This window comes from Podarcis filfolensis, assembly GCF_964270895.1.
Source record: "Podarcis filfolensis genome assembly, chromosome: 2".
Classification (NCBI taxonomy): domain Eukaryota; kingdom Metazoa; phylum Chordata; class Lepidosauria; order Squamata; family Lacertidae; genus Podarcis; species Podarcis filfolensis.
In genome coordinates this window covers 120,323,857-120,337,939 of record NC_139605.1, presented here as the reverse complement: position 1 = coordinate 120,337,939, position 14,083 = coordinate 120,323,857, and the positions used below count along the sequence as shown (strand labels likewise).

Genomic DNA, 14,083 nt, shown 5'->3' with positions numbered 1-14,083 from the left:
AACCACATTGTTAACTATCAGTTTAGCCTTTTGTTCTGAATATATTGCCTCAATCCCGTTCTCAAACCCCCGTCCCACTCCCATTTCTTTTAAATTCCCCTTCATAAATTTCCAAGAAATGTTGTCAAAGGCTTTCTCCGCGTCTATAAAAATTAAAACTGCTTTAGTGTTTATGTTTGTTTGTAAAAGTTCCAATATGTCTATGATGTTCCTTGTGTTAGTAAACATATGTCTGCCCGGGAGAAAGCCTGCCTGGTCTTTATGGATTATCTCACTTAAAACTTTCTTAAATCTTCGTGCCAAAACATCTGCAAATATTTTGTAATCCACATTTAAAAGGGAGATGGGACGGTAATTCTTAAGTTGTGTCTTTTCAGTTTCTGACTTTGGAATCAATGTGATAAATGCTTCTTTCCACGATTCAGGCGCCTTCTTCCCCTCCATTATTTCATTACTGACCTCCAACAAAGGTTGTATCAAATAATCCTTCAATGTCTTATAGTAGTTAGAGGTCAGTCCATCTGGCCCTGGTGATTTGCCCTGTTTCAGACTCAGGATGGCCTGTTCAATCTCTTGTCGTGTTATTTTGCCATTTAAAATTGTTCTATTTTCTTCTGACAGCTTTGCTAATCCATTTCTCTCCAAAAATTGTGTAATCTCTATTTCATCTTGTGGCCCTTGAGTATATAACTTTTTAAAATACCTCTGGAAGCACTTTCTAATCTCTCCCGGGTTCTGAATGTTCCTTCCTTCAACCTCTAAGTTTGTTACTGTATTTAATCTTTGTCTCCTTTTCAACTGCCAAGCTAGCAGTTTCCCACATTTATTTGCCGATTCAAAAGTTTTTTGTTTCATTGTTTTAATCTTCCATTCTATTTCCTGATTTATCAGCTTGGAATATTGCGCCTGATAAAGTTTGATTTCTCTCAGAATCGGTTGGGACTTCGGGTTAGATCTTAACTTCTTCTCCAACTCTTTGATACTTTCCAGAATTTTATCTTTCTTTTCATTTTGCAGTCTTTTCTTTAAGGAATTCTGTTGAATCAAGAACCCTCTCATCACAGCTTTACTTGCATCCCAGATAGTTCTTTTTTCCACCGTAGTGTTCAAATTAATCTCAAAATAGTCCTTTAAGGTTTTTTGGGCCTTCTTTACAATTCTTTGATCTCTAAACAGGCCATCATTCATCTTCCATCTAAAGGAGCCGATTGGGATCAATGTCATATCCATTCTCAAGGCGTTATGGTCGGAGCATGTTTTGGGGCAGATTTCCACCTTCCTCACCTTAGGTGCCAGACTTCTAGTTATCCATATTTGGTCGATTCGTGTCCAAGTCAGTTGAGCTTCAGAAAAGAATGTTCCTTCTCTTCCCAGGGGGTTTCTAACTCTCCAGATGTCAACCCAGTCCATATTGTCAGTCATTTCAAAAAAGGTCTTAGGTAGTCTTCCCTCTTTAGTAATGTTCTGGTTCTGTGACTTATCCATATTTGTTGATACGACCCCGTTCATGTCCCCCATCATGATGACGTTGTTGTAATCCAGATAATCCAGCATGATCTCGTGCAACTTCTTATAAAAATCCGATTTTCCTTCATTTGGAGCATAAATTCCTAATATCAAAATTTTTTCTCCTTGATACTGTACTTCTATTGCGAGGATTCTTCCACTTTCATCTTTAAAGAGAAATTTTGGTGAAAGGCTCTCTTTTGCATAGATCACTACACCTCTCTTTTTAACTGTATCCGATGATATAAATTCTTGACCAAGCCTTTTATTTATTAACACCTTTCTATGGAGCCTAATCACATGTGTTTCTTGTAAGCATATAATGTCCAATTGTTCCTTTTTTAAAATATGAAAAATTTTAGACCTTTTTTCGGGACTGTTACAGCCATTTATGTTCCAACTCAAAAGCTGCAGAGACATCCTGGATAGGTCTGGTTATTCTTTCTGGGGTGGTACCTTGTTCTCCGGTCCTTGAGGATCCGAGGGGGCGGGCTCCCCTGGAAGTTCTGGCGCTGGCAATCCAAGTCCTTTGTGGAGGTAAGATTGCTTTACATGTTTGGTGTGGATGTGATTGCTGTTTGCTTCATCCACACTATACATTAACACACATTTAAAACACATGACTTTCCCTAAAGAATCCTGAAACCTTAACAAGCTACAGTTCCCAAGATTTCGGAGGGGGAGCCATGTGTCCTTGGAAGGTGGTGGACTCTCCTTCCTTGGAGGTTTTCAAGCAGAGGTTGGGTGGCCTACTGTCATGGATGCTTTAGCTGAGATTCCTGCATTGCAGGGGGTTGGACTAGATGGCCCTTGGGGTCCCTTCCAACTCTATCATTCTGTAATTCTATGACTGTACAGGTCAGCAATGCAGCTGAAGAATGGAGGTCAACCACCAACTCCAAATAAATGGCAGCAACATCCTCCAAAGTTCAGTTCAGGATCCACTAAAATTAAAAAGAACACATACAAATGAAAGTAACCCATTACCAAGTCTGGGGTCCCAGCGGATTAAAATATCAGAGGTGGGAGGAAGAGAATAAAACACTGAGATCCAGTTAGGAGAATAACAAGAACAGATAACTGCAGTATAGAAATGGGAAGAGCATGCCTCACAGCTGCAAAAATAACCAAGGGTTCACTATTGCAAAGTACAAAAGAGCTATTTGGCTATATGAAAAGAATAATGAGAGGAAATCCGCAGTTCGAACTTCCCTTTCTTTTGCAGAAATAGGCTCTGGAACTGGGTAAATTAAGGAAGCTTGTTCAAAGAGTCCTTCCAACCTCCCACCCATGCTCATCAAGAAGTATCGGCAGCCAGTGACTGGGCTGTGTGACAGCCCCTCCACCAACCTGAGGAGATGCTAAGGACTGTCCTATCAGCCAGCCCTTGGGTCTTCATCTGCTGTTGCTGAAGGCCACGTAGGCTCTGAGCAAGACCTCCCTCAACCAGGATGTGATTATGGATGAGGAAGCCGATTTGATTTGTTTCCCTGGGAATCAAACAGCCAGGACAGAGTGCAGCAGTTATATTTACATGGGCTTAGCCGGGTGGTTGTGGAACAACTCCTAAATAAGCACCACCTCATCCTTTTCACTGCACATAGAAGCCTAACAAACAAACGTTTATTTGCAACCTCAAACCCGTTTTGCAGGTCTCTTCTCTGTGGGCAGCCTGGCTCCTCCCCGGCTTTACCTGGGACTAATCCCACTGAACTCAATAGACTTCCAAATCGACTTGCTTGGGATTGGGCAAAAGGGGAGGGGGGAGAGAGAGGAACCTTAGCTAACTTTGCAAAGCTTGCAGAGGCAGCTGCATGCACCTTTGCCTTTTGTGGAGGATGGCAGCACGAGAACGGGCCTTTTCTGCAGTGGCTCCCCATTTGTGAAATGCTCTCCCCAGGGAGGCTTGCCTGGCACCTTAATTGCATATCTTTAGGCACCAGGCAAAGACGTTTCTCTTCAACCAGGCATTCAGCTGATTAACATTCTATGGCTTTTAAAATGTGTTTGTGGGACTTCCGGAGGCGGCGCGAAACAGCAATGGCGGTCCTCTTCAGTTGTTGAAGAGGGGCTCCGCGGAAAAGGGTCGTGCGCTGCGGCACAGCGACGACCCGTTCAGGAAAACCACGGGTAGAGTGAGCCCGTGGCCGTGGGATTCGGCGGGCACCAGGAGCGACCTCGGAAACGCAGAAGGGACCCCGTAAGGGGCTCCGGAACGTGGAGGGGGTAGCGGTGCTGTGAATCCATCGCTCTTTCCGCGGAAGTGAAGCCGCGCGGCTGCTGCTGATGAGCGCTGACCTTTCTTCTTTGAACATTTGATCGGAAACAACAAACTCGTGAGTAAGAAATTTGAGGCTTTATTTGGACTCTAAATTGATGAATTTCGGCTGAAAACGGGAGACGCTAAAAAGGAAGTCAGTCTTCCGTCCCTGTTTAAAGTACTGAGCAAAGTTTTCTTTTAAAGCGGAAGCGTTGAAAAGAGTTTAAAAGAAGTTGGAATTTACCCTGCAAGTTTGAATTTGACTGATTAAAAATAAAGGGAAAGTCAAAACTGTATTATAAATGGACTGAGACTGTGCTATACCTCTCCTTATTTTGTGGATTACAAAGTTATGAGCCCCAGCACACGGGCTGCCTGGATACAAAGTAACATCAGACTGTGGCAATTGTGTATAGAGACATAAAGTTACTTGGGCTACTTTACAGCCACTAAAAAGGAACTGTTGTTTACACCTTCGCAAAGAACTTTCATTATCTGCAGTGTAAAGTGATCTTAGAGGGTTCCACCCCCCCTATTTTGGAATTTACTATATATGGGATTTAAATGGTGGAAAATTTTCTATCCTTCTTCCTAACTTTTGGGGAGCTCCCCCTGCTGGATTGTGGAATATAAATCTCTGAGAACTGCTGGTTGTTTTGGAAATTCTTTTGCCTGGATGATTACTTTTCCCATGGGATTTACAATTTGACCTTGAAACCTAGACAGCTGTGGAATGAGTGTGGCAGGAAAAACAAGGGCTGCCAAGAAAGCAAAACAAACTGAGCTATTGCAATCAACTTTGCCTGTGCAGCCACGTAGATCATCTGTTCCAACAGTGATAGATCTGCCAGAAGGACAATTTAAACAGCCAGCTTTGGAGGATATGGCTGCAGGAGGGTTAGACCCTATTTCTAAAGAAATTTTGGAACAACTGGCAGCATTAAATAAGAAAGCCGACGAACAAGCGGCTAAATTTGACCAGGTTACAGCAACAATTAATAAGTTGACAGACCAAGTTGCTCAAAATACACAGGCGATAGGAAATTTCGAAAAGACTATATCAGAGAATCGAAAATTAGCTGAAGACGCAAATACGAAAGCAGACCAAAATAAAAAAAGGATTGAGGAATTAAGAGGGGAAGTAAGACCACTGAGCAGACAGGTTACTGAACAACAGGCCTATCTGTCTATGGCGGAGCTGAAAAACCGGGAGAGTAATCTTAGGATCAGAAACATCCCAGAACTAGAAAAGGAAGATTTGGCCGGTTTTTTGACAGCAGAAATATCCAAGTTCTGGGGTCTGGCAGAAGAGAAAGACTTCAAAATCGTCACCGCTTTTAGATTGGGAAGAGTGGCCAAGAAAGACAAACCAAGGGATTGCTTGATCATATTGAGATACAAGCAAGAAAAAGATAACATACTTGGCCTACATTTTAAAAACCCATTGGTGATACAGGGGAAGACAGCAGAAATCTTCAGAGACATACCAAAACAACTGTTGGATTTAAGAACTATATATAAGGACCTGGCAAGATTATTAAGAAACAACACAATCCCCTACAGGTGGGAATTTCCCCAAGGACTATCTTTTAATTTGAAAGGGAAGAAGGTGAGAATCAGAACAGCAGAAGAGCAAGAAAAATTCCTAAACGACTACGGGGAGGACCTTCGAAAAGGGACAGCAGGTACCTGGCCACCCCCCACGCCAGACACAAAAGATCCACCTCCAGACATAGACGATAAGGGAGACAATCCCACTGGCTAACAAGTGGATCCAGGATGTCTCTGCAGCTTTTTAGTTGGAATATTCATGGTGCAAATTCCCCTGAAAAAAGGAAAAGGATTTTCCATATTTTGAGGAAAGAACAACTAGACGTCATTTGTCTCCAGGAAACCCACGTGACTAGGCTCCACAGAAGAGTGCTAATAAACAAGCGACTAGGCCAAGAATTTATTTCATCAGCTAAAGAAAAGAAAAGGGGAGTCGTGATATATGCAAAGGAGAGCCTAGCACCAAAATTTGTGTTTAAAGATGAACAAGGAAGAATTTTGGCGATTGAGATACAATCACAAGGACAAAAATTTTTGATAATTGGAATTTATGCACCAAATGAGGGGAAATCTGAATTTTATGGGAAGCTGCATGAGACAATGCTGGACCACATGGACTATAACAACATCATTCTGATGGGAGATATGAATGGGGTTGTCTCCACACACATGGATAAGTCACAAAACCAAAATGTGACTAAAGATGGCAGACTACCAAAGACCTTTTTTGAACTCACAGACAATATGGATTTGATTGACATTTGGAGGACAAAGAACCCCTTAGGTAGAGAGGGAACATTCTTTTCTGAAGCCCACCTATCCTGGACAAGAATCGACCAAATCTGGATATCTGGAGGACTGGCACCTAAGACCAAAAAAGTAGAGATCTGCCCTAAAACTTGCTCCGACCATAACCCCTTGAAAATGGACTTGAGACTTACACCAGCTGGATCCTTCAGATGGAGAATGAATGACGCATTGTTTAGAGACCAGGAGATAGTGAAGAAGGCCCAAAAGACGATGAAAGACTACTTCGAATTGAATTTGAACACGTCGGTGGAAAAAAAAACAATCTGGGACGCAAGTAAAGCTGTCATGAGAGGGTTTCTGATACAGCAGAATTCTATTAAGAAAAAACTCTGGAATGGTAAAAAGGACAAGATTTTGGAAAGGATAAAAGACGGAGAGAAAAAGTTGAGACTAAATCCAAAATCAAAAGAAGTTTTGAGAGAAATAAAATTCCATCAAGCACAATATGCTAAATTGATAAACCAAGAAGTTGAATGGAAAATTAAACAGATGAAACAAAGATCATTTGAATCCGCAAATAAATGTGGGAAGCTGCTTTCATGGCAGCTGAAAAAGAGACAAAAACTGAACTTTGTTACCAATCTAGAGGTTGAAGGAGAATGTATTCAGAAACCAGAGGAAATTAGAAAGTGTTTCCAGAGATATTTTAAAAAATTGTTTTCCCAAGGACCCCAAGTGGAGACTGAAATAAATAATTTTTTAAAAAGCTATGGCCTACAAAAATTAACACAAGATAAACAAACTGACCTGAATTATAAAATAACCCAACAGGAAATCGAAAATGCCATTCAGCACATGCAACTAGGCAAATCTCCGGGCCCAGATGGACTTACCTCCAAATACTATAAGACATTAAAGGAATACCTGACCCAGCCATTGATGGAGGTATGCAACCAAATCATGGAAGGGAAGGGGGCACCAGAATCGTGGAAAGAGACATTCATCACTTTGATACCAAAACTGGAATCTGAAAAGACTCAACTTAAGAATTACCGTCCCATCTCACTCCTAAATGTGGATTACAAGATTTTTGCTGACATTTTGGCAAATAGATTGAAAAAAGTTTTAAATGGAGTTATTCATAAAGACCAAGCAGGCTTTCTCCCTGGTAGGCATCTGTCAGACAATACTAGGAACATCGTCGATGTTCTGGAACTTCTACAGACAAATTTGAATACGAAAGCAGTATTGATATTTGTGGACGCGGAGAAGGCCTTTGACAATATATCTTGGAAATTTATGAAGAAGAATTTGGAAGGGATGGGAGTGGGAAGGGCGTTTCAAAATGGTATAGATACAATATATTCAGAACAAAAGGCTAAATTGATAGTAAACAATGTGGTGACAGAAGAGTTTAAAATTGAAAAGGGAACACGACAGGGGTGCCCCCTATCACCCTTGCTATTTATTTCTGTCCTGGAGGTTTTGCTAAATTTGATTAGGAAGGATCAGCGGGTGGAAGGAATACAGGTCGGAGGAAAACAATATAAACTGAAGGCCTTTGCAGATGACTTGGTTTTGACATTACAGGAGCCGGTGTCCAGTACAAAAAGAGTATTGGAACTAATTTCTGAGTTTGGTCGGGTGGCGGGATTTAAGTTAAACAAACAAAAAACTAAGGTCTTGGCAAAAAACTTGACATCTTTAGAAATAGATGGGTTTCAGAGGGAAACAGAACTAAATGTTGTTAATAAAGTGAAATACCTGGGGGTTAACTTGACTGGGAAAAATTTGAATCTGTTTAAAGACAACTATGAAAAATGTTGGTCTGAAATCAAAAAGGATCTAGAAATCTGGTCAAGATTGAAACTTTCCTTGTTGGGAAGAATTGCAGCAGTAAAGATGAATGTATTGCCAAAAATGCTGTTTCTGTTTCAGACCCTACAGATCGTGGACAGAGTGGAATGTTTTGGAAAGTGGCAGAGGGACATTATGAAGTTTGTCTGGCAGGGCAAAAAGCCCCGAATAAAATTTAAAATATTAACAGATGCAAAGGAAAGAGGGGGTTTTGCCCTGCCGGACTTAAGGTTGTACTATGAAGCTGCATCCCTCTGCTGGCTGAAAGATTGGTTTTTGCTAGAAAACACTGATGTCCTAGATCTGGAAGGGTTCAATAATGCTTTTGGGTGGCATGCATATTTGTGGTACGACAAGGTAAAGTCTCATAAGTTGTTTAAAAACCATATTGTAAGGAAATCTCTGTTTTCTGTCTGGACTAAATACAAAGACTTATTCGAAAATAAGACTCCGAGGTGGTTATCACCGATGGAGGCTAAAGCCATAAAAATACATAATATGGGGGGTGGCTGGGCAAAATACTGTGAAATAATAGAAAGAGTGGGTGACACTTGGAAGTTGCAGAGCTTCGAAAAATTGAAAGGGAAGGTGCGAGACTGGTTTCATTATGCCCAAATTTTAGAGATTTTTAAAAAAGATAAAAAAATTGGTTTCCAGGTGGAAAAATCAAAATTAGAACTAGAATTGCTTGAACCTAAGACGAAAGTGCTTTCAAGAATGTACAACTTGTTGCTTAAATGGAATACTCAAGATGAGACAGTCAAATCAGCCATGATAAAATGGGCTCAAGATATTGGATACAACATTATGTTTGAGGACTGGGAAAGGTTATGGACCACCGGTTTGAAATTTACGGCATGTAGTGCCTTAAAGGAAAATATTATGAAAATGATGTACAGGTGGTACATGACCCCAGTCAAACTTGCAAAGATATATCATTTGTCTGATAATAAATGTTGGAAATGTAAGGAGGCTGAAGGAACCTTTTACCACCTCTGGTGGACATGCCCGAGGGTGAAGGCCTTCTGGGAATTGATTTATAACGAGTTGAAAAAGGTATTTAAGTATACCTTTCATAAGAAACCAGAGGCCTTCCTCTTGGGCATTGTGGGCCAGAGGATACCCAAGAAAGACAGAACCTTCTTTTTATATGCAACGACCGCAGCAAGAATTCTCATAGCTAAATACTGGAAGGCACAGGAGCTACCCACACTGGAAGAATGGCACACACAACTGATGGACTATATGCAACTAGCCGAAATGACTGGCAGAATCCGAGACCTGGGAGAAGAGGCTGTGGAAGAGGACTGGAAAAAATTTAAGGACTATTTACAAAAACATTATAAGATATATGAATGTTAAAAATTTGCTAAGGTTTGAGGTAAATAGGCTTCAGTATTGAAATTCGGAGACGATAGAAACAAAGTTAATGATTGAGAAAGTTTTAATTTCAGAGTGAATAACTAGACGAAAATACAAAAACACAGGAAACAAGGTACTAATTTGCTGTTTACATTTATTATAAAGAATGCAGGGATGGAGGGGATGGGGAAGTCCAGTGGATGATGGAAAAAGATGTTGAAAGATGAATTTTTTCTTGTTTAATCTCTTTTTTTCCTGTAAAACTGCTTTTGTTGTGTTATTGATGATGGATTCAGATTCTGGAAAAAAAGCAATAAAAAATATTTAAAAAAAAAAAAAAAAAATAAAATGTGTTTGTGGGATGGGAGTTATTGATTTGTTTCTGTTTCTGTTAGATAAAGGAATATTTATAATAATATAAAAGTGTATAAGCATATATCATCCTGATATTAATCATCCCAAAATTAAACAATGAACAGTTACAAATGGAAAGGCCTGGGAGGGTGGAAAAACCAGGGCTGACCAGGTATCCCCCCCATCTTTCAAGTTGTTTTCATATTTGTTTCCATAAAAATGGGGAATACAGAAACTTTGAGGGGGGATATAGTTACCCCCAGTTTATACCCCATCTGGACTTCCAATCACTATGAACAGTTCCAAAAATGTGTTTGGTTGCCCATTACATGACATTTTATAATACGTTAATTTGATTATTATGAAAGTTCTGATTATTCCACACTACTATTATTGTTGGCAGGGCAACTCACATCTTGTGGTTTCATTAATTATTTGTAATATAATTACAAATAAGTTTGACTCAATCTGCTATTCTGTTCACATAAACTTCGTTCCACAGTTCACAATCTGACCTGTTAGAAGGAAGGATCAAGAACAAAGTTCTCTTCTGATTAGGATAATATGGTGGCCTAAAGTGATTAGATAAGGCACAGCAGCTAACAGGCCTTGAGGGACAGCAGTGGGTTAAGGAATCTCTGTGCCAAGATCACTCACTCTCTGTCTATGCTTAGGAGGCCTCATCCAGTGTCTGGCTGTTTCTTATATGGAGCTAAACCCCCCAGGTAGGCAGGCTCCAAAGGATGGGAGTCGGGGAGGGGGATGTAAATTCTGACAATCCAGAAGAGACTAGGTGATTACAAGATGGAATGGTTGCCATGTGCAGAGCAAAATTAGCAGGGTCTGTGGTGAATGTACTCAACCATGAAGTTTACCAACCCCACATATACAAGATTAGAATTAACACACAGGAATGGAATTAACTCCAATCCCAATTCCATGTTAGACAGAAACATACTTCACTGTAAGCATGAACTGAAAAGATGTGCACGTGTATACACAGCCACATTTTTTATTTACAACGATCCTATATTTATTTACAGTGATCCTATATTTGCCAACTCAGAAGCAAATCCCACCAAGTTCAATAGCACTAAGGCTGCAATGCTAACCTCACTTGCCTGAAGTACTACTGAATTCAATAGGTCTTACTTCTGAGGAGACACAGCTAGAACTGCAGCCTGAGTGTGCAAAGAAACACGATACGGAGCTGCAATCTGACAAGCACATAGCTGAACAAAGGTCTCACTAGACACTGTGATTTCTGAGTACAAAGACATAGGCTTGGGTTACAAGTCAGTCTAACTTATGTGACAGTTGGTTATTGGGGTTTTTTTTAAATAAAGAAATCACACACACCCAGAAATGCAGTAGGAATAAGACTCCAAACCCAGTTTCCTAATCTAAGTCATGCCCATATGGCACATGTGCTCTGAAACAGGCAACTGGCCTTGGACCGTAAGCCTTATGTAAACCTTGTTGACAGCAGCTGTACAATTCCTCTAGCCATCCCTGGGTCTGGTTTCTGGCAGATCGGAGATATACCTGTGCCATTCAGACAAAAGGCAGCTCCCATCTCACCTTCGCTTTCTAGGCAGGTCGGCCCACTATTGAAGCACATTCAATCCCGGACTGGAAGGGAAGAGAATCCCTTTCCGAACATGACTGCATCCTGGGGCCTGTTCCCAGGGCTACCTGACGCCCTATGGCTGGTAATTCAATTAACAAGCTCTCTTTGGAATAAATCCCAGGCATAAATGAGACGGTAAATTCTATCATGGGAGGCGGGGGAGAGCCAGAAAGCCCCCTCCCCACATTACCTAACATGACCAAATAAATAAAACCCGGTGATATTATAAAGAATTAACCCATCACTCCTCTATCAAGCAGCATTCAGGTGACAAGGGGAGGCGAAAGCTCTTGTCTCCTGTACCTATAAAACGCCATTGGGAACGAAATAATTGGCTCCACACCATCCGCATCTATCCTCCATCCGGACCGGATCCAGGCCTGCTGTTGCCACCGCTCAGGCCCAATTGTGACAGACTCGTCTATCCCCGCACCAAAAGACTGCAATGATGAGAGAGAGAGAGATCTATAAAATCTCTTTTTAAAAACCTGTCCAGCCAATCAATGCAGTCGATTCGCTGGGCTCCGGCCCCCACCCCTGCCAGCCCCACCTCGCTATAAATAACAAAAGCCAGGCTGGTCCGGGCACCCGAGCGCTGAGACGCCGGCTAGCTCTCCGCGGACGCGGGCAGAGACGGTACCTTGGTCCCGAGGAGGAGGAGGAGGAGGAGGATGCGAAATAAATCGGAGGAGCTGCACGCTCAGCGCTGCAGCATCTGCCTCGCCCCCATCTCCCGTGCCATTTTCACATCGCCGCTGCGCTTCCTCCTCTCCGACCTCAGAGCAATCTTCCGGCTTCCAGATTTCACATGTGGCAGGTTTTCGTTTTGCTTTAAAGGAATAACAGGTACCCTGCTAGCAGAAAACCACTAGCCCCTCCGCCCAAGGAAGAGAGCAGGCGGGAAGCAGCCAGGGGAGCGGCTCCGCCCCGCCCCTAGCGGCCGAGCAGGGAATCGGAGCAGGAGGAGTCTGCGCGGCAACAACCGTGACCCCGAGTTCACACGTGGCGCGCGTTGTGGGTGGGTGCAGAAGCAGTTCCCACTCACCCACTTGCATGCATGCATGCATCCACATACGTGCATGTCTCGGGAGCTCTAGCGGGGAGGTTTAACGACTAAGAACAAAAGATAAAGGCTTCCTCACGCGTCAAGAGTTAACATTTAAACTTTCAGCGTTAATAGAAGCATAGAATTGTAGAGTTTGACTTCACCCCCAAATCGTCTCCCAGGACTGATATATGCCAACCAATAAGATCAATAACAGAACCATGGAATTATAGGGACAAGACTATTCTAGTCCAGTCCCCTGCAATTCAAGTCTCTTTTGCCCAGTGCTGGATTTAGGTATTCTATAAGCTTAATAAGCTATAGCTTAGGGCCCCAAAAAACTAAAAGAAAAATTTTAGGGTGTCCCCAAAAATTCAAAGAAAAAAAACCTGAATGTACATTTCCAAAATATAACATAAAAAACAAATAAAATAAAACCTACATACAGCAACGGTGTTTTGTGTTGTGTAGACTCCTATGATGTAAGTACTGTGGTACCTCAGGTTACAAACACCTCGGGTTACAAACGCTTCAGGTTACAGAATCCGCTAACCTGGAAGTAGTACCTCGGGTTAAAAACTTTACCTCAGGATGAGTGCGCACTGGCGGTGTGGCGGCAGTGGGAGGCCCCATTAGCTAAAGTGGTACCTCAGGTGAAGAGCGGTTTCAGGTTAAGAACGGACCTCCAGAACGAATTAAGTTCGTAACCAGAGGTACCATTGTAATGGCCCCCACCTGTTAGCCTGCTCCCTAAAATATCACTGGTTTGCTCATTTCTATATATAGGGTGCATACATTCTGCATGGATTGGTTGCATGGCAACATGTTCAAATGGCTCTCGATACCTATTAGGTCCATAAATTACTGTATAACATATATTCAACACGAAAAACAGCGACAATTTGTTGTTGACAAAGCTGGACATATAAAGGGCCCCATTACCTTCAGTAGCTCTGGGCCTCATCAAACCTAAATCCGGCTCTGGGCAGACACAACATGGGGCTTGAACCCATAACCCTGAGATGAAGAGCATGCGGTGGCGATCACCTTGGTGAGGCTTTAGCATACATCGCTCCCTCCCTGCTTCCTTGACATTTAAGTCACAACACCAGAGATGAGGGATCTCTTTTGGTTCAAGGGGTGGATTACCTCAAGGGAAATTACATACCAGTGGCGGGCAGTTCCAGAGGCAAAACATGGGGGGAGCAACAAATATGCCTCTTAAGCTTTGTACCATAAGCCAAAGTCAGAGGTCTTGATAGATACAGATCTCCTGCTTAAGTAGTTAAGGAGGAGAGTGCAGGCCTGGGCCATTAAACACGGGACCTCAGAAGAGTCCTGGAGGGCAGGCAAAGCAACTTGGTGAGGTTATTTGGCCCCTTAGGCCTGAGGCTCCCCACCTCAGCTCTCCATACTTCTTTCTGAGTACATAGGATTATACTGTGAATTCCTGTTTGCCATGCAGCTGTTAAAAGCACAGGAGCCCTGTCAGGAAAAAGAGTTGGCAACTTGCCCCTTTTCGCTTAGAGAGCTGGAATAATAGCAGACTGCCTGTTATAAAGAGAAAACAGAGCGAAGATTGCAAAGCATTTTATGTACTAGATCAGTATATAAAAGAGGGGTGTTATAAGCTTGGGGCTGTTATGCCAGTTTTCTAAACTTGCTTTTTAACTGCAGCCTGACACACACAAGTAGGTGGTGCTTCTGCGGTGATACAGTGATGGGGCTCAGCTGCCCAGCTTTTGGGGTTGAGATGTGGAGGCACATG

At 42.2% G+C, this 14,083-nt stretch overlaps 1 protein-coding gene and 1 long non-coding RNA gene across 7 annotated transcripts in view; both read right to left on the bottom strand.

Annotated features, from left to right (window-relative positions):
* Positions 1 to 12,215, bottom strand: part of B4GALNT1 (beta-1,4-N-acetyl-galactosaminyltransferase 1) — a 57,028-nt gene extending 44,813 nt beyond the window's left edge. For 2 of the 6 annotated variants that reach the window (XM_083599648.1, XM_083599651.1), the window contains exons 1-2: positions 11,911 to 12,183; positions 11,574 to 11,710 (exon numbers count right to left, since the gene is read on the bottom strand). Coding sequence is in view for 1 of the 6 variants with exons in the window: in XM_083599651.1 (XP_083455777.1) it covers positions 11,574 to 11,587 (14 nt within the window). In the remaining 5 variants the exon portion in view is untranslated. Of the gene's footprint in view, positions 1 to 2,856; positions 2,997 to 11,573; positions 11,711 to 11,910 lie in introns of those variants that run through there. The other 4 variants (XM_083599649.1, XM_083599652.1, XM_083599653.1 and 1 more) reach the window with 4 other exon arrangements.
* On the bottom strand, positions 5,263 to 9,347 carry LOC310756246. Its single transcript, XR_014544774.1, has 2 exons — positions 7,066 to 9,347; positions 5,263 to 6,348 (listed from the first exon to the last, which is right to left on the bottom strand). It is a non-coding gene; the product is annotated as an uncharacterized lncRNA (long non-coding RNA).
* Positions 12,216 to 14,083: the final 1,868 nt, after the last annotated feature.